The sequence below is a fragment of the Trachurus japonicus genome, chromosome 23 (genome assembly GCF_045865225.1).
Source record: "Trachurus japonicus isolate A0001 chromosome 23, Traja_1.0".
Classification (NCBI taxonomy): Eukaryota; Metazoa; Chordata; class Actinopteri; order Carangiformes; family Carangidae; genus Trachurus; species Trachurus japonicus.
The window spans coordinates 15531-38215 of NC_140929.1; the positions used below are offsets into that span (position 1 = coordinate 15531).

At 46.2% G+C, this 22685-nt stretch overlaps 1 protein-coding gene across 1 annotated transcript; it reads right to left on the minus strand.

The window, feature by feature from the left end:
- Positions 1 to 3973: 3973 nt before the first annotated feature.
- Positions 3974 to 18337, minus strand: LOC146962208 (uncharacterized). The gene is made up of 3 exons (XM_085769909.1): positions 18216 to 18337; positions 17831 to 18127; positions 3974 to 4407 (listed from the first exon to the last, which is right to left on the minus strand). The coding sequence occupies exons 1-3, from the start codon at positions 18331 to 18333 to the stop codon at positions 3974 to 3976; spliced, it is 849 nt and encodes a 282-aa protein (XP_085626035.1). The 5' UTR covers positions 18334 to 18337.
- Positions 18338 to 22685: the final 4348 nt, after the last annotated feature.

The following is a 22685-nucleotide window of genomic DNA, read 5'->3' on the forward strand; positions in this document are numbered from 1 at the left end:
TTCATTGATATTTTTAGAATCAGCGTACCTCTCATAATAGGGGGTTAGCCAAAGTTTCAAGTCGATGAATCATTGGGAAAGGTAATGAATCACCACCTCCAAAATGGCACTCTTCCCTATTATCATCACATTTATACATTGTAATTAGATCTGTAGTTCAAACATCAGAGGGAATTGTTATCGCACTATGAAGGCATGAAATGAACAGTTTGTAATCGTTGTTGTGTTTTATTACTTTATTGAGCTTGGCCATCTGCTGCAGCCTCATGACTATGACTGGACAAATAATAGGCAGCAGTCATATTTACACTCATGTCATCACTTTATTAGCATTTTCTACAAATCCAGGTGTTTGCTCTTTATTCACTTTGGATGAGAGGGGGCATCAGCATAGTTGCAACACAACAGCGCAGACAATCTTCATTTTATTTATACAAAATATCAGCAACCATTGGCTATTGCATTCAACCAAAGCCATGACCTCACCTTACGGCTGCTACTCTCCCAACCCAAAGCCCTCACCCCCACACTTGTCCTGAGGGTAACATTAATTATAGACTATTGCAGGAAGAAAAACTAAAAAAAGACACAACAGGGGCGGTGCGTGGCACAGTGGGTAAAGCGGCCGCCCCATGTGGAGTCCTCAACGCAGGCATCCCCGGTTCGAATCCATCGGGCAGACCTTTCCTGCATTTCATTCCCTCTTTCTCTGCCTCCCCCTTTCCTGTCTGGGTTATCTCACTATATGCTATCAAATAAAGGCAATAAAAGCCAAAAAAAAACCTTCACTGGCTTCCTGTTCCGTACCGTTTACATTTCACAATCCTTCTTTTCACCTTCAAAGCACTTCACAACCTGGCTCCCTCCTACCTCACTGCCCTCCTCGACCCCCACTCTCCTAACCGTTGCCTCCGCTCCTCTGATGCAAACCTCCTGTCATTACCCCCCATGACCAAGCCTCGGAGCTGGGGCGACAGAGCCTTCAGTGTCGCTGCCCCCTCCCTCTGGAACTCCCTTCCCAAACCCATCCGCACCTGCTCTGACCTGTCCACTTTCAAAACCTCTCTGAAAACTCACCTCTTCAAGCTTGCTTTTAATACCTAAATGTTGTCTGTCTTTGTTCCTAACTGTTGTAATGCCCTTGATGTTTTAATGCTTTTCTGTGCTTCTTGTGTGATTTTTTGTTTTTATTTATTTCCTGTACAGTGTCTTTGAGTCCTTGAAAAGCGCTTTATGAATAAAATGTACTATTATTATTATTAACTCATTGAGTGCCAACCACGTAATTTCTCGTTTTTCGTTCCCATGCATTGAGTGCCAAAAACGAGATTTTACGTTTTTTGCTTTTTTTTTTCAAATTATGAAAATAGACACTTTAATACACATTATGTGTAAATGTGAGGACTCTACGACGAGCAGAACTGAAATAGATGACGATCAAAGTCACATGACAGCTCATGATCTGGAAGTTTTTATCATAACTCGGCTTTTGCAAACGGAGTTCTGCATGTGGATGCAGCAGCTGCTCTGCTCTCACCCGCGAGGCTCCAGCAGCTCGGAGCTGAAACAGGAAGCTCTCAGCCCACAGTCCCACCCAGTCTTCATCTGGAGCAACACCGTGTCCTCCCCAAGGTCCTCCCGCAGTAAAATGTGACGGTCTCTGGGCCAAAGCAGACTGGCACCACCGACCCGTACCACAGAAGGACCGCGACCACCGACCTGCTGTGGCCGACAGACCCTCACGTTCCGCGGCGAGAGGCTGTAACACGGCACGGTGCGTCTGTGTTATTGTTGTTTAGTGGAAGAGTTAATGGAAGAGATTAATTAATAAAGAAAAACGATTCATAGCTTTGCCTTTGAAGGCATCATCACTGTGATTTCAGTCTCTAAACCAATAATTCAGTGTTGTTTCTCCAGGAAATTCTGTGCTGCAAAAACCTGTTGATCACATGAGACTGAGAGGAGAGATGAAACCGCAGAGGGTTTCCTCCTGCAGGATCTCAGTGAAACTCTAAAAGGAACATCTGAGGGACGATGCAGGATCTCAGTGAAACTCTAAAGGGAACATCTGAGGGACGATGCAGGATCTCAGTGAAACTCTAAAGGGAACATCCGAGGGAAGATGCTGGATCTCAGTGAAACTCTAAAGGGAACATCTGAGGGAAGATGCTGGATCTCAGTGAAACTCTAAAGGGAACATCTGGGGGACGATGCTGGATCGTTGACTGAGCTGATGGACAGGTGTGTGGCAGCTGACGAGTCTAGATGTCAGACAAGTTCCTCCTCTGCAGCCTGGACTCCTTCTTCTTCAGCTGGCCCTCCGTCAGCTGTGGAAACACCCAGGTTGAAAGACTGCAGCTCTATGGCCTCCTGTTGGACTGGACTCTGCCCCATGGTGGCCTGGAGAGATGTGGCAGCACACAGACATGAGACTTCAGTTCAACACACAGGAGCTGAGAGCTTCATGTCAGACAGAGCTCAGGTCAACAGAGGAGAGTCTGGTACCTTAAGGCTGAGACAGGTGACAGCGATCATCAGCAGCAGACCGAGTGGCAGGACGACCAGTCTGATGATATAACCTGTTGGATCTGATGAGACACATTCAGTCATCACGTTAGATCACATGACATGAGTACAACAGCTTCATTAAACAAACCTCAACATGTTTGAGTCAGTTCTTAGAGAATGAGGTCGTCTGATCGTCTCTGTGCACTGACGATGTTGGACAGACACAACAGGTGGACAGAGTTAGGGTGTATTCACACCTGCAGTGTTAGTGCGCACTAAATCTGGTGCGCACTAAATTTGGTCCAGTTTGGGTTGGTGTGAAAGCACATCGCACTCTAATGCACCAAAACTAGTTCGGCCTGAGGAGGTGGCCTCGGTTCGGCTCCAGCCGAACTCTGGTGCGCACTAGTTTAGGTGTGAAAGCAACTGCACTCTGGTGCGAGCTAACTGCCAGGCGAACTCAACAAGTTTGAGCTAAAAGGGCTCCCGTAGGGGCGGTGCGTGGCGCAGTGGGTAGAGCGGCCGCCCCATGTAGAGGCTACAGTCCTCGCCGCAGGCGTCCCCGGTTCGAATCCCGCGTCGGGCAGACCTTTCCTGCGTGTCATTCCCCCTCTCTCTGCCTCCCCATTTCCTGTCTATCTCTACTGTCATCACTATCAAATAAAGGCAAAAAGCCGAAAAATATACTTAAAAAAAAAAAAAAAAAAAGGGCTCCCGTAGTCGCTGACAACGGGTTAACGCAGCGGGGAGACCGCCCGGTGCTCCGGTGCTGCGGAGCTCTGTCCCCACAAACGAAGCAGCAGCAGCAGCAGCAGCAGCAGCAGCGGGGCAGCCTGTCGCTGCGTGTCCGCTGAGTCCGCTCAGACACAGCTTGGCGGCTCCGTCCCTCGGGTCTGCGGAGCAGCTGGTTACCAAGCAGCAGAGGTCCGTCATGTTTAACGTTTAACCGGGAACTAACGGGACCGAGCTGGGTGAACGCAACCGGAAACCAGCCGGAAGTACCAAACAGAGTTATACATGCAAACAATATAGAAATAAATGACCAGAGCTACTACCAACAGGCCCTACTTGAGTCTCCATCATGAAAGTTTTATCAATCAGCGCTTCCAGATTTCAACCAGTAGTCATGGAGACGTGACGTTCTCCAAGTTTGGTCCCGAGTGACAAAAAGCAGGTGTGAACGCAACCGCACTAACTGAAAAATGAAACAATGTATCATTTTAACATTTGGTGCGCACCAGGGTGCGCACTAAACAGGTGTGAATACACCCTTAGTCTGAAAGGATGAACTGAAGCTTCTTGTCTCCTTCCAGCCTGTGTCTGGTTGAAATGTCTCAGGTGAGTGTTAATCACCGTCTTTACAGGCACTTTACCAAACATGATCCTGGTGAAGCTGAATCATCCTGCTGACGTCTGACTCATCATGTAAAACCCTGTTTCTCACCATCATGGTGCTCATGTACCTTCACTGGATCCTCTCCTGTCGTGGACTTTTCACTACAGCAACATGGACGGATGAAGAGACAATGGGCCCCTGAGCACAGACAGGTGAAATGTGCTTCAACTCACCTGAGACGGTGAGGGACAGTCGACGGCTCTCAGAGGAGAAGTTATGAGAGAAAACGTAGAGGTGATAAACACAGCTGTAGTTTCCTTGGTGGGCGGGCTCTGCAGCAGGAAACAGGAAGGAGGCGGAGTGATTGACAGCTGGCTGGGTGTAGTTGTCCGTTGTGTTGGAGGAGGTGAAGGTGAGCTGGAAGGAGCCTCCTGGGTACTGTGGCTGGATGGAGCAGCTGATGCTGAAGTTGGAGCCCATCAACACTCCTGAATAACCCTGCTGCTGGGCCTGGGAGACCCCGTACATGGAGGACACAGAGATGATTGGCTGGACCAGCAGGTCTGTAAACAGAGAGATGATTGGCTGAATGATAATAGTCAGACATAGAGCTTTCTTCATTATTTACCATACATGAGGTCTGTTCCTCTCCAGCACTGACCAGGGGGCTGCCTACACCTGTACATGCAGGAAGCCTATGGTGGTGGTGGTGGGGGGGGGCTGCTTTACTTTTAGATCAGCTGAACTGCATCAAATATGAAAGTTGATTTGTTGAAAATGTTTTCCTACATCTCCAAACTGTCTAAATGGAAGTGGAAAGTGGAAGTTGACTTCTTGACTAAAGACGATGATGTAACATGTTGAGATATTAAATGTCTTGTTTTCAGACCTTCACTCACTTAAATCAGGGTTTCCCGCAGCGCTTTCCTGTTAAGGCGGCCGCCTTAACAACAAAGAGCTGCCGCCTAAAATAATGTCTTAAAAAAAAAAAAATGTAGCGATATTCGCCGCCGCCGCCGCCCCGTCGGACGATGGCTGCATCCTCTCACACCAGTGTTGGGCAGTAGCGACGTTACTACAAGTAGCGGCGTTAGTAACTTAACTACATTTCTCAGTAGCGTGGTCGTAGCATCGCTGTTTTCTACATCAAATAGCTTTTCAGTAGTTAAGCTATTTAATTGATCAGTAGCGCGGTAGCGTCCACAGAAGCTACATTTCCCCAGGCATTTCTAGACCTTAACGCACCGCTTCCATGTGACGTAATGTACGTATCTGCTGATGCCCATCTGCTGCAGCCATAGGCGGCCTTACCTATGTTTCAACCGTTTCAATTGAAACGGGCCCCAGCCACCAGGGGGGCCCCCAGCTGCCAGCCACCAAGTAAAAGACAGTACAATAATTCGTCACCTAGGTTTCACCTTAACATACACACACAGGCCTACATCCACCACACACAAACAGCTCTGTCCACCGTGCGGTCACACACTCGACCCCTGATCCGCTCTACCACTGATGCGCGTATCATGCCACACCGCGACGGTACTAATCGCTCCTAATTAGTGTGACTGCTGAAGCAGTCACACTATTGTTCTTCTGTTTGGCCATTTTCTTCCGCCTTTTTACGGTCTTCTTCTAGTCCTTCATACTTTGTGCTATTTCAACAATTCATATATCAAAACGTGCAGCTTTTTTTGAACTTTATCGGCATTACTTTTCTCTTTTTAACTATTTATACTTTTTCAAATATTTAACTTTTTCACAAAAAATCTCACATTCATCAAAGTCTCAACCTCTCTTCTTCACAACTCCACTGTAGTGTAGGGGGTAGGGTAACTGCTTGCCAACCCTAAGGTCACTGGTTCGAATCCAAGGGAAGAACTCTTGTTATGTTATGTTGAATTCTGCTCTCCTCCCCCGCCTTCAATTGGTTACAGGTGTTTGTTATCTCCTTGATTACTCATACCAGTTTGCAGCACATCATCACATTACAATGAATGACAACAGTTTTGAAAGCAGTGTGCTCTCTGTAGCCGAGTGGCAGAGTAAAGGTTTAGTGATCATATGGTCATGGGTTCGATTCCTGCCTCAGTCTTTTCATTTCATTGCTTGACTTTTGATTCCAATTATTCAGCTGTCATTGGACAGTCTTTGATTCCTCATAGTATAAAGCTCATTGTAACTCAGGTTCTCTGTGGCCATATGGTTAGTGCTCAGCCTGAAATTCACAGACATTTTCATTCTAAGTCATTCAAGCTTGACTCTCAAGCTTTCTTGATGTTGACAGTGTGCAGATCATTAACAGACAACAGTCTCTGCAACTGTGTGTGCACCGTGGCCTAGAGGCAGAGTGGAAGTCTAATGACCATGAGGATGTGGGTTCGATTCTGACCTTGGTCAAACATTTGTATGGTGATCACAGCTTGCACTATTTGCTAATTCTGCAACAGCGTTCAGTTGCTGTCAGCAGTCACACCATTTCCATTCTTGGAAATGCTTTTTCTAGTTAATAATAGCCTACAGCAGGAAATATCAATAACAACGTAGGCTTACCTTTGAAAACGGCCGCAAACTACAATAGACCCTCGTTTTCCTTCTCTCTTAGCGTTTCTTTTTTTTTTTTAAGTATATTTTTCGGCTTTTTGCCTTTATTTGATAGTGATGACAGTAGAGATAGACAGGAAATGGGGAGGCAGAGAGAGGGGGAATGACACGCAGGAAAGGTCTGCCCGACGCGGGATTCGAACCGGGGACGCCTGCGGCGAGGACTGTAGCCTCTACATGGGGCGGCCGCTCTACCCACTGCGCCACGCACCGCCCCTCTCTTAGCGTTTCTAATGTCCTTTTGTTTTTCCTGCTTTCCTCCTGACGTGCACCCAGTTCCTGATGATTGACGTCTGTCAATCACTTTCCTCCTCTTTTCTTTTTTTCCTCGGGTTAAAATGCCTCCAAACAGGCGATCTATGAGTAGGCTACGTCCTAACTTAACAGAGAAATAAAACACAACCAGAGCACAACTAAAATGTGATATTATTGGCAGCTTATACTGTAGATTTTAATAATGGAGGAGACAGCTGTCTGTCTGCTGCTCCAGCACCGCAGCACCGACAGGATCAGCGCCTGTTGACGTCTGTCTGTCCGCATTGTCCTTTCCTTGTCCGTGGTGCTGAAATAACTCAGAGCACTTTGCTCTCATTACTTTTGTTGCCAATTTAAATTCAGAATATTATTAAAGCCTGTAGATTTTGATTGTGTTAAGATTCCTGTTCATGTTTTGATGAAAACCAACTTCAGTCCTCGTTTTTTCTGCTAAGTCCTGGTTTCTTGCCCTGATAGTGATTTTAATGTGTTGTGCGGATGCATGGATAGTACGTTTACTGCGTCCTTTCAGGGTTTAAAGCATCAGCGACACATGGGCACATAGCTGGCAAATAATTTTATGTTTAACAGGGTAGGGCCTCATATGAAATATTGAAACGGGCCCCCAGATGTCTAAGGCCGCCACTGGCTGCAGCGGAGCGCAGCACACAGCAGGTGACAGAGGAGGAGGGATAGTTAAGTTCGTGAATCAGAGCCGTAGCTGGACAACTTTATCGCTGCACAGCGACCGCGCGCACCGTTGCACGTCGCTCCAAGAGCCGGTGCGTCCTGTCTGCAGCGGAGACACGGCCACTGAGAGGCTGAGTGAGGGGACCGTTCCTGTAGGAACGCGCCTTTTAATGAATCAAACCAAACACCCTGAACAGCATGCTGAGTAGAGAGGGAGAGACGGCTGCAGAAGTTAAAACGAAAGCTCCTTGTCCCAGCATGTCGCCCACTCCGTCCGTGGCCGACGTCTTTTAAAACAGTGTTTCCCAACCTTGGGGTCGGGACCCCACGTGGGGTCGCCTGAGATTCAAATGAGGTCGCTTGAAATGTCTAGTAGCCTAATTGATGAATTTTAAAAAAATCTGACCAAGAAAGGTTAGGAACCTACGGAGCCCCCAAAGGGACATGGAAGGAATTTTTTTTATTGCGAGATCTCGCAATACTTTTGCGAGATCTCGCAATACTTTTTGCGAGATCTCGCAAAAGTATTGCGAGATATCGCAAAAAAAGTGCCCTGTCCGCTGTCTCAGTGCTGAAATATGAATGAATGACAGCGTGTCACTGCCCGTGAAAGAGAGAGAGAGAGAGAGAGAGATGGTCAGGTTATGTCAGATGAATTAGTCCTCTAACACAAACTACAGCTTGACTTGTCAGTTTTTCTAGTAGGATGTAGTTAACGGACAGCGTATCATAGGGTCTGGGTTGTTTGGGGAGCTCTCTCCATGCTGATCGCCCACGGTGATTTAATTCAACAGCGTTATTTTGCATCGGACTGATGTCACCACCATCTCTCCGTCATATTGTCCACTCCCAGAGCGCAGGAGGAGGAGAGGACGCCGCGGCTGCATGGGATAAAGCATCCGGTCCTATCGAGAGTCAATTAAATATCAAAGACTGGGAAAAAGCCACTATCACAATCGTTACACTCTGTTTTCTTGTTATCAGTCCTACTTAATGCTGTTCATCACAAAAACCGAGAGAAAATCGGCATAAATAAAAGCGTCATGTTAATTCTGAAGAATATATTTCAGGATGGAGGACCAGGATCACTAACTGACTCAACAAGTTTTATCGATCAGTCTAATTACTGTAAATAGGCCTATATACAGCGGTGAGCCCCGTGCGTAATGCTGCACCGCGGCACCGCTGGAGGAGAATAAGGAGGGAGAGGGTCTTCAGGGACCGACAACTGCCTGGCCCATGATGGTGACTGGTTCATATACAGACTCACTAGAACTGTTGTCATTGTTGTAACTATGTGCCGAACCAGGTCCAGCATTTGAGAGGGCAGTGCACCAAAACAACACAGCGTGCGCTCCGTGCCGCTGACGCCGTTAACAGCTGCAGCAACACGTCACGTTGTCACTTTAACACCTGCAGCTAATTCACAGCACAGACAGAACAACAGAACAACAGCACGTCAGGTTCATTTACATGCAGACCGCATTCATGTGGTGGTTTGCATTGACCATCTACGGTTAAAACAGGGCGTGTACAGGGCGGAACGTGAAGCGGATTCAGCTGCGCACACTTGTAGGAACTCTGTGATTTATGAAGGGAAGTTTGCTTGCAAGTGTGCGTGCGCAGGGTTTTATAGAGCAGCAGAGATATAGCCTTACTGCTCCACAAAATGACACAAGAAAGCTGGTGGCAAAACTCTCTACACACTCTCTCTCTCACGGGCAGTGACACGCTGTCATTCATTCATATTTCAGCACTGAGACAGCGGACAGGGCACTTTTTTTTTTTTTTAGTGTAGTGAAGCTTCATTTCATGTAGAGTAACTTGTAGCTTAGCTCACTACATTTTCCAAGTAGCTTGCCCAACACTGTCTCACACACATACACACCACAGAGAAGCGCGCATGCATAACAGCAGCGCGTGTTGAAAGCGAAACTTAATACGGCGCGGCGCCCCCCCCCCCCCGGACAATCGATCCGCTCGCCCCCCCCCCCCCCGTCGACAGGTCAGACACCACCTTAACTAACAAATTTTCTGGGGGAAACACTGCTTAAATACAAAAAGAACAAGTTACTGAACATTTCTGTCTCACAACAAAGGAAGAAGACACTGAACCTGACTGTCACTGATGATGTCACTGATTGACTCACCTGAACAGGTGAGCTCCAGGGTGGAGGAAGAGGATGATGATGATGATGAACACTCCTTCAGGGTAGATCCAGACTGAACACAGTCAATGTAGATCTCCCACACAGACCTCTCTGAGGACTCCTTTCTTTCTCTTATTGAAACAGCAGAGCCACAGTCCAGATCTCTACAGGCTACAGATGCTGCCTTCAGGTTCCAGTAGCTGCCGTCCACTGGTAACCACTCTCCTAGTTTCAGCTGCAGTTCACCTGCACAGCGACTGGCTCCTCCCACCAACCTGACAGGCTCTGAACACAGAGAAGAGAGTGAAGAGTAAAAGAAGTGAGTTTGATTCAAACAGAAATGAGCAAATCCAACCTGTAGCTCCACTTGTACCTGAGCAGGTGAGTCCAACAGCTTTGCCAGGTGAGCAGCTGGTTCTAGTTGAGCCTGAGCTTCTACAGTCCAGGAGAGCTGACTCGTTGCCTCCACACTGGAACACTTTGGTCCACATTGGAGCCTCCACTGCTCCATAGAGCGCCCCCTGGAGGACTGAAGGAGCCCCACAGCCAAGCTCCCTACAGACCACCTCTGCGTCCTGCTGGTCAAAGTCATCTTCACACACTGAGGACCACCACTGGTCAGACTGGTTGGACTTGACCTCCAGTCTGCCTGAACACACACTGGTCCCATTCAACAGCCTGACAGAGTCTGCAGAGAGAGAGACACAACATTTAACTCATTGAGTGCCAACCACGTAATTTCTCGTTTTTCGTTCCCATGCGTTGAGTGCCAAAAACGAGATTTTACGTTTTTTGCTTTTTTTTTAAATTATGAAAATAGACACTTTAATACACATGTGTAAATCTGGGGACTCTACGACGAGCAGAACTGAAATAGATGACGATCAAAGTCTCATGACAGCTCATGATCTGAAGTTTTTATCATAACTCGGCTTTTGCAAACGGAGTTCTGCATGTGGATGCAGCAGCTGCTCTGCTCTCACCCGCGAGGCTCCAGCAGCTCGGAGCAGAAACAGGAAGCTGAAACAGGAAGCTCTCAGCCGACAGTCTGCCCGGTCTTCATCTGGAGCAACACCGTGTCCTCCCCAAAGTCCTCCCGCGGTAAAATCTGATGGTCTCTGGGCCAAAGCAGACCGGCACCACCGACCCGTACCACAGAAGGACCGCGACCACCGGCGGGACCGGTGTTCCCGAGCCGCTGTGGCCGACTGACCCTCACGTTCCGCGGCGAGAGGCTGTGACACGGCACGGTGCGTCTGTGTTATTGTTGTTTAGTGGCGCCACCCCCGCCCCCGATGGTGGTTTTGTGAATAGAACAACAATTGTTGTATATATTTATCTTATACGAGCCCTTTGATCCAGAAATGCGAGTGTCTGAAGAGCGACAGACACAAACAGAGCAGCTTTCATAAAAGACGCTCTATCTCCTTTTCTAGAAAAAAAGGAGGGATTTTGGTGAAACCCAGCCATGTTTAGCTTGTGTTGGTGGCAATAATATAGAATACACTATGGCTCTACATAAATCGTCAAAAATGGTCTAAATTGCCGGTACACTTGACTAAAACTTTGGAAAGGAGCGTGGCACTCAATGAGTTAAACTTTGATCCTGACCTTTATTTACTGTCATATCAACTTTAAAGTCATCAGCATGTGTCCAGAAATGAGTTCCTTCTCTGTCCCCAACACAACCATTAGAGAAACTCACAGTCCAGCTCTAGAGACAGAGACTCAAGTCAACCAACCGTCTGGACTTAACTTTACCATCATCAGTCAACGACCTTGTCAGTCCACTTTAACCTACAGGAGTTTCTAAAGAGTCATGTGATGTGATTTGCTGCCACAGATGAAATAAATTCATGAGGAGTGAAAAGGATTCACAGCGTCTCTGACGTCTTTACAGCAGAAATAAACCAGAGAGAAATCTGTCAAACTCTGAAGAATGAGATCTGTCAGAGATGATGAGCTCAAAGAGACTGAAGGGTTAAAACTGTTGATGGTAAAGAAAATAATGATGCAGAGGAATGAGAGTAAGATGACTCACTACAGTGAAGGCTTCTATAGGACATAGAGCTTTCTTCATTATTTACCATACATGAGGTCTGTTCCTCTCCAGCACTGACCAGGGGGCTGCCTACACCTGTACATGCAGGAAGCCCATGGAGGGGGGCTGCTTTATAGTACTTTTAGATCAGCTGAACTGCATCAAAGTATGAAAGTTGATTTGTTGGTCTTCCGGGTTTGGACATGGAGTGGTAGGCTGCGTGGCATCAGAGCTCTCGATAGTCAAGTGTAAAACTCCCCAAAAACTCGAATAACTAAAGCTAGAAATCACACAGACTGTAATGTGACCGGGGAAAAGCTGGAATGGGAAGGAAAACAAGACTCACTCAGATTAAAAACACGACGACAGACGAAATGGAGGAACCGCTAGCTAACCGTGAAATGGAGGAAGACGGCGGCCATGACACGACACAACACACCTCACTGCAAGTGAGGCGGACACGGGGTCAGTACTTGAAATCATCAGCAAGGAGATAAGGGATTTAAAAACAGAAAAGAGGGGGCACTGTTGAGCCTTAATGGAGTAGAACGTGAGTTTGGGAGCTCCTGCCGATTTCGATAAAAATTGTTATTCTTCTGCGCTTTTAGGTTACTTTTTTTTGTCCTGTGTTACATACCAGTATTTTTTTGTTGAAAAGTTTTACTTTGGACTGCGTAAAATGTCTTGCAATACTCACAATACTATCCAGACACATCTGAGGCCTGGTCTGCAAACCGCGACCCCACCCTCGAGTAGGCCGCCGACTCCTACAGGTGTCGCCTCGACGCAAGCTAATCCTGACATTGCTGCCCTCAAGCACGAGTTGCTGACTTCGCTACGGAAAGACATTGCTGCTATTTTTAAGAAGGAACTCCAAGATACCCTCGGCGATGTTCTGTCTACTATCAAGCTCGACCTGCAAGCGGTGAAAACACAGCTGGCGAATGATAAAGCAGCTACCGATGCTACCGTGTCCGAGCTAAAAGGTACGGTCGACTCGGGGAGATGGGGTACGCGCTCACTGAGTGCTCAGATGACATCGCTGAGTTGAAAACTACTGTCAAGTCCCTCACTGCTAACGTAGCCAAGCTGGAAAATAAATGTGAAGATTTGGAATCCAGGTCACGGCGGAACAACGTTAGGATAGCTTATGGCCTGACAAAGGAGACGCTTTTGGACCGGTCCCACCGGACCCTCCAACCCAAGCCCAAGCCCGGTGAGCGTTCATTATCACAGTGACTGTGTTGACATTTTACGCCGCGCTAGAGAGCTCCGACAAATTAAAGTCAGAGACCTGACCATTTCAGTCTTCCCTGACCACACGGCCAAGGTAGCCTGTGCTCGGGCTGCATTCAACGAGGTCCGGCCTGTTTCATCCAGCGCGACTTCGCATCACATACAACGGTGTTGAGAAGGACTTCGTTTCAGCGGATGAAGCCAGCGACTACGTCAAAACCTTGATTTCTGGGTGAGCTCCAATAGCTCTACAGTCTTGTGTTGTATTATTGCTTAAAACATGTGGCCTTAACTCTATACTGCTGGCTGGGGCTTTGTTGCCCTAACTAAATTAGTGTTACTATTGTTTGTTTATAGCAGGCAATTTTTCCCTCTTCCTTACAAAATAAGGATTCTACATTTGAGTTTTTGCACTTCTGTTTAGATCAGTAGCCTATTATCTTATTTTTGCTCTATTGTTAATTTTATTTTTCTATTTTCATTTCATATTTACATCCTTATCCATCTGATCTGTGGAAATTTGATTTGTGCTACTAAGGTGAATTTTTATTTATTTATTTTTTGAATGCTCACCTTAAGATGAAACAATATTGTATTGTGAGTTTTTTTTTTTCTTACTCTTTTGTTTATTCGTTTTTCATTGCAACTCATGCGCATACTGTTAAACACAATTGAAGTCGGCGGGAGTTTTTTTTTCTCTCTTACTTCTACTTGTTCTGCTTAGTCTCCGGGTTGTTCTAACACTACTGTGGACAACTTTTGGTTATTGTGGGAAAGGCAAGGCAAGGCAAGGCAATTTTATTTGTATAGCCCGTTTTTACAAACAGTTTGTCTCAAAGGGTTTTACATCCCATCATAACAACATCCTCTGTCCTTAGACCCTCACATCCACTGAGGAAAAACTCCATGGAAAACCCTTTAAACAGGGAAAACCAGGAGAAAGCTCAGGGTGAGCAACAGAGGAGGGATCATCACCCAGGACGGACAGACGGGACAGAGATGTTGTTACAGACAAGAAAACAGTTTACAGTTTGTTACAGAATGTGCGAAATATGGAAATGTTAGCAGGAGTTGATGAGGGGGGGGGGGGGGGGTGGGAGGGGGGCGATGCAGGCGGCGGCTGGTGCAGAGAGATGGAGCTCCGGTGGATCTGAGGAAACACAGAGAGAGTGCGAGACACCAAGGCCAAACTACAAAGTACAATAGAAAATGACAGTTCAAAAATATACTGAGGAGAGGAGAGGAGAGGAGAGGAGAGGAGAGGAGAGGAGAGGAGAGGAGAGGGCTCTGTGTGACCAGATGTGTCCCCAGCAGTCTAAGCCTATAGCAGCGTAGCTATAAAATGGTTCAGAGCTACCTGAACCAGCCCTAACTAAAAGCCCTGTCATAAAGGAAGGTCTTAAGTCTAGACTTAAATGTAGTTAGAGTGTCTGCCTCTTTGACCCATGGAGAGAGCTGGTTCCACAGTAAAGGAGCCCGGTAACTGAAGGCTCTACCTCCCAGTCTGTTTTTAGAGATACTGGGAGTCACTAACAGACCTGCATTCTGGGAGCGGAGTGCTCTGGTAGGACAGTAAGGAATGATTAGTTCTTTCAGATAGGTTGGAGCTTTATCATTAAGAGCCTTATAAGTCAGCAGAAGGATTTTGAAGTCTATTCTAAATCCTACAGGAAGCCAGTGGAGAGAAGCTAAGGTGGGAGAGATGTGCTCTCTCTTCCTAACTCCTGTCAAAACCCTCGCTGCGGCATTCTGGACCAGCTGGAGACTCTTTAGAGAGTTTTTGGGACATCCTGACAGGAGAGAGTTGCAGTAGTCTAGCCTAGAAGTGATAAATGCATGTACTAGTTTCTCAGCATCACTCTGGGAGAGGATATTCCTAATCTTAGTGATACTGCGCAGATGGAAGAAGGCGTTCCTAGTCACGTGTTTTATGTGGGAGCTAAAGGAAAGGTCCTCGTCAAAAATGACTCCAAGGTTCCTCGCGGTTGTACTCGGGGTCAGGGTGATGCCATCTAGAGTAGCGATCTGATTAGAGAACGTGTCCCTGAGATGTTTAGGTCCAAACACAATGACCTCAGTTTTATCTGAATTCAGTAGCAAGAAGTTAGAGGACATCCAGGATCTAATGTCTTTTCAGAGCAGCTGCTGCAGCCACATGCAGAACTCTGTTCCATCAAAGGGCTCGTGTAAGATAAATATATACAACAATTGTTGTTCTATTCACAAAACCACCATCGGGGGCGGGGGGGGCGCCACTAAACAACAATAACACAGACGCACCATGCCGTGTCACAGCCTCTCGCCGCAGAACGTGAGGCTCTGCCGGCCACAGCGGCTCGGGAACACCGGTCCCGCCGGTGGTCGCGGTCCGTCTGTGGTACGGGTCGGTGATGCCGGTCTGGTTTGGCCCAGAGACCATCAGATTTTACCGCGGGAGGACTTTGGGGAGGACACGGTGTTGCTCCAGATGAAGACCGGGTGGGACTGTCGGGTGGGACTGTCGGGTGGGACTGTCGGCTGAGAGCTTCCTGTTTCGGCTCCGAGCTGCTGGAGCCTCGCGGGTGAGAGCGGAGCAGCTGCTGCATCCACATGCAGAACTCCGTTTGCAAAAGCCGAGTTATGATAAAAACTTCAGATCATGAGCTGTCATGAGACTTTGATCGTCATCTATTTCAGTTCTGCTCGTCGTAGAGTCCCCAAATTTACACATAATGTGTATTGAAGTGACTATTTTCATAATTCAAAAAAAAAAGCAAAAAACGTAAAATCTCGTTTTTGGCACTCCCTTGGTAATTAATGCTACTTTTAAATCATTTTACTCTTCATTATATAAATCTGAATTTCCTACAGACAACATTAAAATGAACACATTTCTTCAGAATCTTTCGAATCCAGTCATTGATATTAATACTTCCCAGCAATTGGACTCCCCCCTCTCCCTTGAAGAAGTGTCAAATGCTATTAAAGCTATGCAGTCTAATAAAGCCCCAGGCCCTGATGGGATTCCGATTGAATTTTTCAAAACATTTATTGGTAAATTGGCGCCACTACTTCTATCTGTATTCAATGAATCCTTAGAAAGTGGTACATTACCTCCAACTTTGACACAAGCCACTATAGCGCTCCTTCTCAAAAAGGAAAAAGATCCAACCTCCTGTAGTTCCTACAGACCATTATCTCTGCTTAATGCTGATGTAAAGGTGTTAGCTAAAGTAATTGCAACTCGTTTAGAGAATGTGCTTCCTAATATTATATCTGAGCAGCAAAATGGTTTTATAAAGGGTCGTCAATTGTTTTTTAATACCCGTACACTTTTTAATATAATTTATTCAGTACATTCGGCTGAACTTCCTGAACTTCTTCCTGATTTCTTTAGATGCCGAAAAAGCATTTGATAGGGTAGAGTGGGAGTATTTGTTTGCAGTTTTGAAAAAAATCGTTTTTGGTGATAAATTTATTTCTTGGATTCGCCTTCTTTATTCGTCCCCTAAAGCCAGTGTCCATATTAATGATGTTTATTCTGATTATTTTGCTCTTGGTCGCGGAACTCGCCAAGGTTGTCCTTTGTCGCCTTTGCTCTTCATTTAAAAAAAAAAACCAGAAATAAAAGATGCCCTTCGCTCATTTGGTGAAACGCTGAGGAGCGACGTGAAAAAAGACTTGGATGATTTCAAACAGGACATAAACCAACAACTTGCTAAAGTCGCCACTGAGCAGCAACTACAGAGTGGTAAGATCAACGAGGCTGAGTCGTGGATTGAAAAGCTGGAACATTGGGCACAGGAGGCTAACGACGCTCTTATCATTTCACTGCGAGAACAAAAAGCCCTGCAAGATAAGTTAACTGATCTGGAATCCAGATCGAGGAGAAATAATCTCCGTATCTACGGAGTTACAGAGGGAGAAGAGGGCGAGTCTGTGGCCAAGTTTGTTCAAGACCTGCTCAGACGTGAACTCCACCTGCCAGAAGATTTTAACTTCAAAATTCAAAGAGCACATCGGTCACTTGCACAGAAACCTGCAGACGGAGCCCAGCCGAGACCCATCATTGTGAACTTTCTGGAATTCTCTACTAAAGAGAAAGTCCTGAGAGAGGCATGGAGAAAGAAAATACAGCTGGGGAATTAAGTCCTGTCATTCAAACACGATTACGCGACAGAGGTTGTGCAAAAGAGAAAGGAGTATGACGCTGCGAAAAGAATCTTGAAGGAGAAAGGCATCCGGTTCCAGACGCCGTTCACCAGGATGAGGATCCATTGGGAGACGGGAACTCGAGTCTATAACAGCGCTCGGGAGGTTAAGCAGGAACTAGAGAGACGCGGACTCGCAGAGAAGACACCGGCGACAATCCCTAATGTGACAGTCCTCTATTTCTGTGTCCTAAATGAAAATGTGGTTATTAAAAAAGACTGGTATCTGTGTAAAATACTGTTGATGGCTTGTAAAAAAGTTATAACAAAATGCTGGTATAAAACAGAATCTCCAAGCATTAACCAATGGATGGACAAAGTGAAGGAAATGTGTTTAATGGAAAAGATGACTTTCTCTCTCCGATCTAGAGGAGCAACCTTTCCCAGGAAATGGGAGAAATGGACTGCTTTTATCAAAACAATTGAGGACGCTACACACTAACAAGTAAAGACACTGGACATTATATATAGGTCTTTCAAATGAGGAGCCCCCATGTTTGTGTTTTTGTTTTATTGTCTTGACAGTCTGTTGTCAACTTGTTTTTCTCTGAAAATACTAAATAAAAAGTATCAAAAAAAAGAAAGTTGATTTGTTGAAAATGTTTTCCTACATCTCCAAACTGTCTAAATGGAAGTGGAAAGTGGAAGTTGACTTCTTGACTAAAGACGATGATGTAACATGTTGAGATATTAAATGTCTTGTTTTCAGACCTTCACTCACTTAAATACAAAAAGAACAAGTTACTGAACATTTCTGTCTCCACAACAAAGGAAGGAAGACACTGAACCTGACTGTCACTGATGATGTCACTGATGGACTCACCTGAACAGGTGATCTCCATGGTGGAGGGAGGGAAATGTTCTGAATATATTGATGATGATGAACAGTCCTTCAGGGTAGATCCAGACTGAACACAGTCAGTGTAGATCCACCACACATCCCTCCAAAAGGACTCCTTTCTTCCTCTTGTTGAAACAGCAGAGCCACAGTCCAGCTCTCTACAGGCTACAGATGCTGCCTTCAGGTTCCAGTTGTTGCCGTCCACTGGTAACCACTCTCCTAGTTTCAGCTGCAGTTCACCTGCACAGCGACTGGCTCCTCCCACCAACCTGACAGGCTCTGAACACAGAGAAGAGAGTGAAGAGTAAAATAAATGAGTTTGATTCAAACAGAAATGAGCAAATCCAACCTGTAGCTCCACTTGTACCTGAGCAGGTGAGTCCAACAGCTTTGCCAGGTGAGCAGCTGGTTCTAGTTGAGCCTGAGCTTCTACAGTCCAGGAGAGCTGACTCGTTGCCTCCACACTGGAACTCTTTGGTCCACATTGGAGCCTCCACTGTTCCATAGAGCGCCCCCTGGAGGACTGAAGGAGCCCCACAGCTAAGCTCCCTACAGACCACCTCTGCATCCTGCTGGTCAAAGTCATCTTCACACACTGAGGACCCCCACTGGTTAGACTGGTTGGACTTGACCTCCAGTCTGCCTGAACACAGACTGGTCCCATTCACCAGCCTGACAGAGTCTGCAGAGAGAGACACAACATTTAAACTTTGATGCTGACCTTTATTTACTGTCATAGCTGTCAGGAACTCAAAGGCAACACAATACAGAGGCAGAGGGGTCAGGCAGAATCAGGGTCGTTTATTAAGGGTCAAAACCAGGAAGTCAATCAATCAGGCAACGGTACAAATCCGGCGGGCTAGCTCAAAGGTCAAAAATACACAAAACTGGTCACACGAGGAATACTCAGGGGGAATAATGCTGGAAAGCTCACAACCACACGACGAGACGATCTGGCACAGGAGGAATGGGAAGCACAGCTTAACTCTTTCACTGCCAAAGACGAGTTATCTCGTCTTAGCGAATCCAAGCGTAGTCTGCCAAAGACGAGATAACTCGTCTTAGCGTTTTTTTAATGGCAACGCCATGTTGAATGTCTTGCCCTACTCCTCTGTGAAGATCAGACTTGTATTATCAAAATAAAGTGCAGAAAAACACATTTGGATTGAGAGATATAAAAACTATAGCGTGTTTTTCCCCCCTCACGGAGCGGAGCGGGTGTCTGACTGCAGTGGCGCCGCTCCGTGACACTCTGGCCGCCGGTGAGAGCTTAGGGGGCGGCGGCGGGGCTCATGGCGGCTCGGCAGCTCGTCGAAGCTCCGTGCAGCTCCGTGATACAAAGCACAAACGTTAGTAACAACAACTCCGTTGATCGCTCGTCGTTAGTCGTCAAGAGCGTTTGGAAAGTTGCCAGATTTTGCGAGAAATCACTCAGATAGCAGCTTGAAAATCCCCGATCTAGTGTGGATGAGGAGCGGACGGCGCCGGCGAACGTGACGAGGAGAGCTAAAGATGGTGTCTGTCTGTTGTGAGCATACAACTGTCTGTGGCTGTGGGTTCAGGGGGCACGTCAGCCAGAGCTGTATGCTGCTCTGGCTGTGTGTAGATGTGTGTTGTGTGTGTGTGTGAGACAGAGAGAGTGAGTGAGACCGCTGCCTGCTGACCAGAGGAAGCTGGATCTGATCTAAAGCGCCGTGTTTCGGCTACAAAAACCTGTCGAACTGATCCGTGCACACGCGCACACACACAGACACACACGCACACACACGCACACGTACACGTCACGTACGCACACACTAAAAAAAAGGAAAGAAAAAGTTGTAACTCAAAGAAAAGAAAGAAAAAAGGCTGCAGTAGTGTGTGTCAGTAGCTAAATGTTTTGTCTGTTGTCATCAAAAGTCATTTGTCAGTGTTGATTTAGTTGTTGTTTACAAGAGAACAACTGTACAGATGTTGAGGCATCACTAAAGCAAAATATAAAGGAGCCAATTGTACTGGTTCACCTGAAAATGACAGCCGACACAAAAACCTCTTTTTCTCAAGATTTTGGTGCCAAAATGGCATTTTGGGCTAAACTAACCTATATTCAACCGCCAATTTCACAAGACTGGAACAAGATAGAAACAAACTGTTTTTTTTTTGCTGGAAACTCATCTTTCCTTTGATGGGTTGAATGTGTATGTAGTAACAGTACATAATATATGGTGGGTCTACGGAAATCAGTCAAAAAGCTGGAAAATGCCTGGCAAGCTGGAGGAAACTGCTGTGAGAATGGCTGGCAGTCAAAGAGTTAAGAGCCACACACTAGGGAGACAACGAGACACAGGTGAAACACATTGGGGCGGGGAAGGCAATCACACAAGTGGGAAACTTGACAGGAAGACAGGGGTAGGACACAGACTTCAAAATAAAACAGGAAATGAGACAGACAGAAAACTCAACTAAAAACTTCACAATAAAAGACAGTCTTATGTCTGGACCACATTATGTGGTCCTGACAATAGCAACTTTAAAGACATCAGCATGTGTCCAGAAATGAGTTCCTTCTCTGTCCCCAACTCAACCATTAAAGAAACTCACAGTCCAGCTCTTGAGTCAAAGACTCAAGTCAACCAACCATCTGGACTTCAACATCTTCACAGAAACAACTTTACCATCATCAGTCAACAACCTCGTTAGTCCACTTTAACCTACAGGAGTTTCTAAAGAGTCATGTGATGTGATTTGCTGCCACAGATGAAATAAATTCATGAGGAGTGAAAAGGATTCACAGCGTCTCTGACGTCTTTACAGCAGAAATAAACCAGAGAGAAATCTGTCAAACTCTGAAGAATGAGATCTGTCAGAGATGATGAGCTCAAAGAGCCTGAAGGGTTAAAACTGTTGATGTTAAAGAAAATAATGAAGCAGAGGAATGAGAGGAAGACGACTCACTACAGTGAAGGCTTCTATAGGACATAGAGCTTTCTTCATTATTTACCATACATGAGGTCTGTTCCTCTCCAGCACTGACCAGGGGGCTGCCTACACCTGTACATGCAGGAAGCCCATGGAGGGGGGCTGCTTTACTTTTAGATCAGCTGAACTGCATCAAAGTATGAAAGTTGATTTGTTGAAAATGTTTTCCTACATCTCCAAACTGTCTAAGTGGAAGTGGAAAGTGGAAGTTGACTTCTTGACTAAAGACGATGATGTAACATGTTGAGATATTAAATGTCTTGTTTTCAGACCTTCACTCACTTAAATACAGAAAGAACAAGTTACTGAACATTTCTGTCTCACAACAAAGGAAGGAAGACACTGAACCTGACTGTCACTGATGATGTCACTGATGGACTCACCTGAACAGGTGATCTCCAGGGTGTAGGAAGAGAAATCTGGATATGAACACTCCTTCAGGGTAGATCCAGACTGAACACAGTCAGTCTTGATCCCCCACACATCCCTCCATGAGGACCCCTTTCTTCTTGTTGAAACAGCAGAGCCACAGTCCAGATCTCTACAGAATACAGATGCTGCCTTCAGGTCCCAGTACCTGCTCCTGCCCTCCACTGCCCTCCACTCTCCAAGTAGTTTCAGCTGCAGTTCACCTGCACAGCGACTGGCTCCTCCCTCCAACCTGACAGGCTCTGAACACAGAGAAGAGAGTGAAGAGTAAAAGAAGTGAGTTTGATTCAAACAGAAATGAAGCAAATCCAAACTGTAGCTCCACTGGTTTGTTTAAAGGAGTTCAGTCTGATACTAGCGCTACTGAGGTATTTAACTCCAGAACAACCTGGTTGACCGATGCTCTCATACCGTTGATTGAGTGAATGTCCACACTGTTCCTTTAGTTGCAACACAGTGGGTTTATTGCTGTGTGTGTAAAATGTCCATAAACAAAGAAAACAGCAGCCACAGCGGTCAAAACCCGTCTGCCCTTCCTAGTCAAACAGGTTAGACACACACACACACACACACACACTGAGTGGCATGAGTGAATTACACCATTACCTCACAACACAACACAACACAACACAACACAACACAACACAACACAACACAACACAACACATGTAGCTCCTTTATAAGGCATCTTGACAGCATGGAGATGTTGGTCATTTGTCTTTAACAATGATTTGCTCCATAAACGAAAAACTGGTGTTAAAAAAAATCCCATTTTTGAATTGTTGAACTTCAGCTATTTCCAAAAGTTCATCAACCATGGCCCACAAAATGTATGGGAGTAAATCTTTTACACCCCCCCCCATTGACTCTTGCTTGCAGCTGACAAAGTCTGGCCTGGACTGGACCATGTGCATTACAGTAATGCATGGGAAGTAGGATCTCCTCAGAAGAAGAAGGATCAGCAAATAGGGGTCTAAACCTTGATGTGCTGATGGAGCGAACCCTTCGACCTGCTGGAGATGTCACCAAAGTAAACGGAGCTTCATTAGTGGTTGTTTCTCTCCCATGAGCAGCAAACAGAGCAGACTCAGCTGATCTGGAGGCTCAGTAAGTCAGTAATGGGTCTGTTGAGATGATCCTACTCTGGTATTCACTCTATATCAGGACGGTCAGTAACCCTTGTAAACTATCCTTATTGGATGTTGGGACTCAGCCCATTCAAATTGGAGGACCTGACCACATGGCCTCCTTTGTCTCCCAAACAAAGGAAACCCTCTGAACTCAGCCTCCCAGCATCCTTCACCTCTTCACACCTAGGTGTGAAACCTCCACTACTGACCCACCATTGGTCAGGTATGGCCCCAGGACCTGTGAGGTCACAGGCCATATAAAAGGAGAAGTGCCCTTCTCTTTCTCTCTCTCTTCGTCCCTTCTCTTGCCCGCTCTTCAG

Coding starts and splice junctions, on each gene's coding strand:
- LOC146962208 (XM_085769909.1), bottom strand. CDS start 18,333: ATGTGGACCAAAGAGTTCCAGTGTGGAGGCAACGAGTCAGCTCTCCTG. Junction 18,128..18,215: donor TGTTGGACTCACCTGCTCAG/GTACAAGTGGAG, acceptor CTCTGTGTTCAG/AGCCTGTCAGGTTGGTGGGA. Junction 4,408..17,830: donor CATGGAGATCACCTGTTCAG/GTGAGTCCATCA, acceptor CTCTGTTTACAG/ACCTGCTGGTCCAGCCAATC.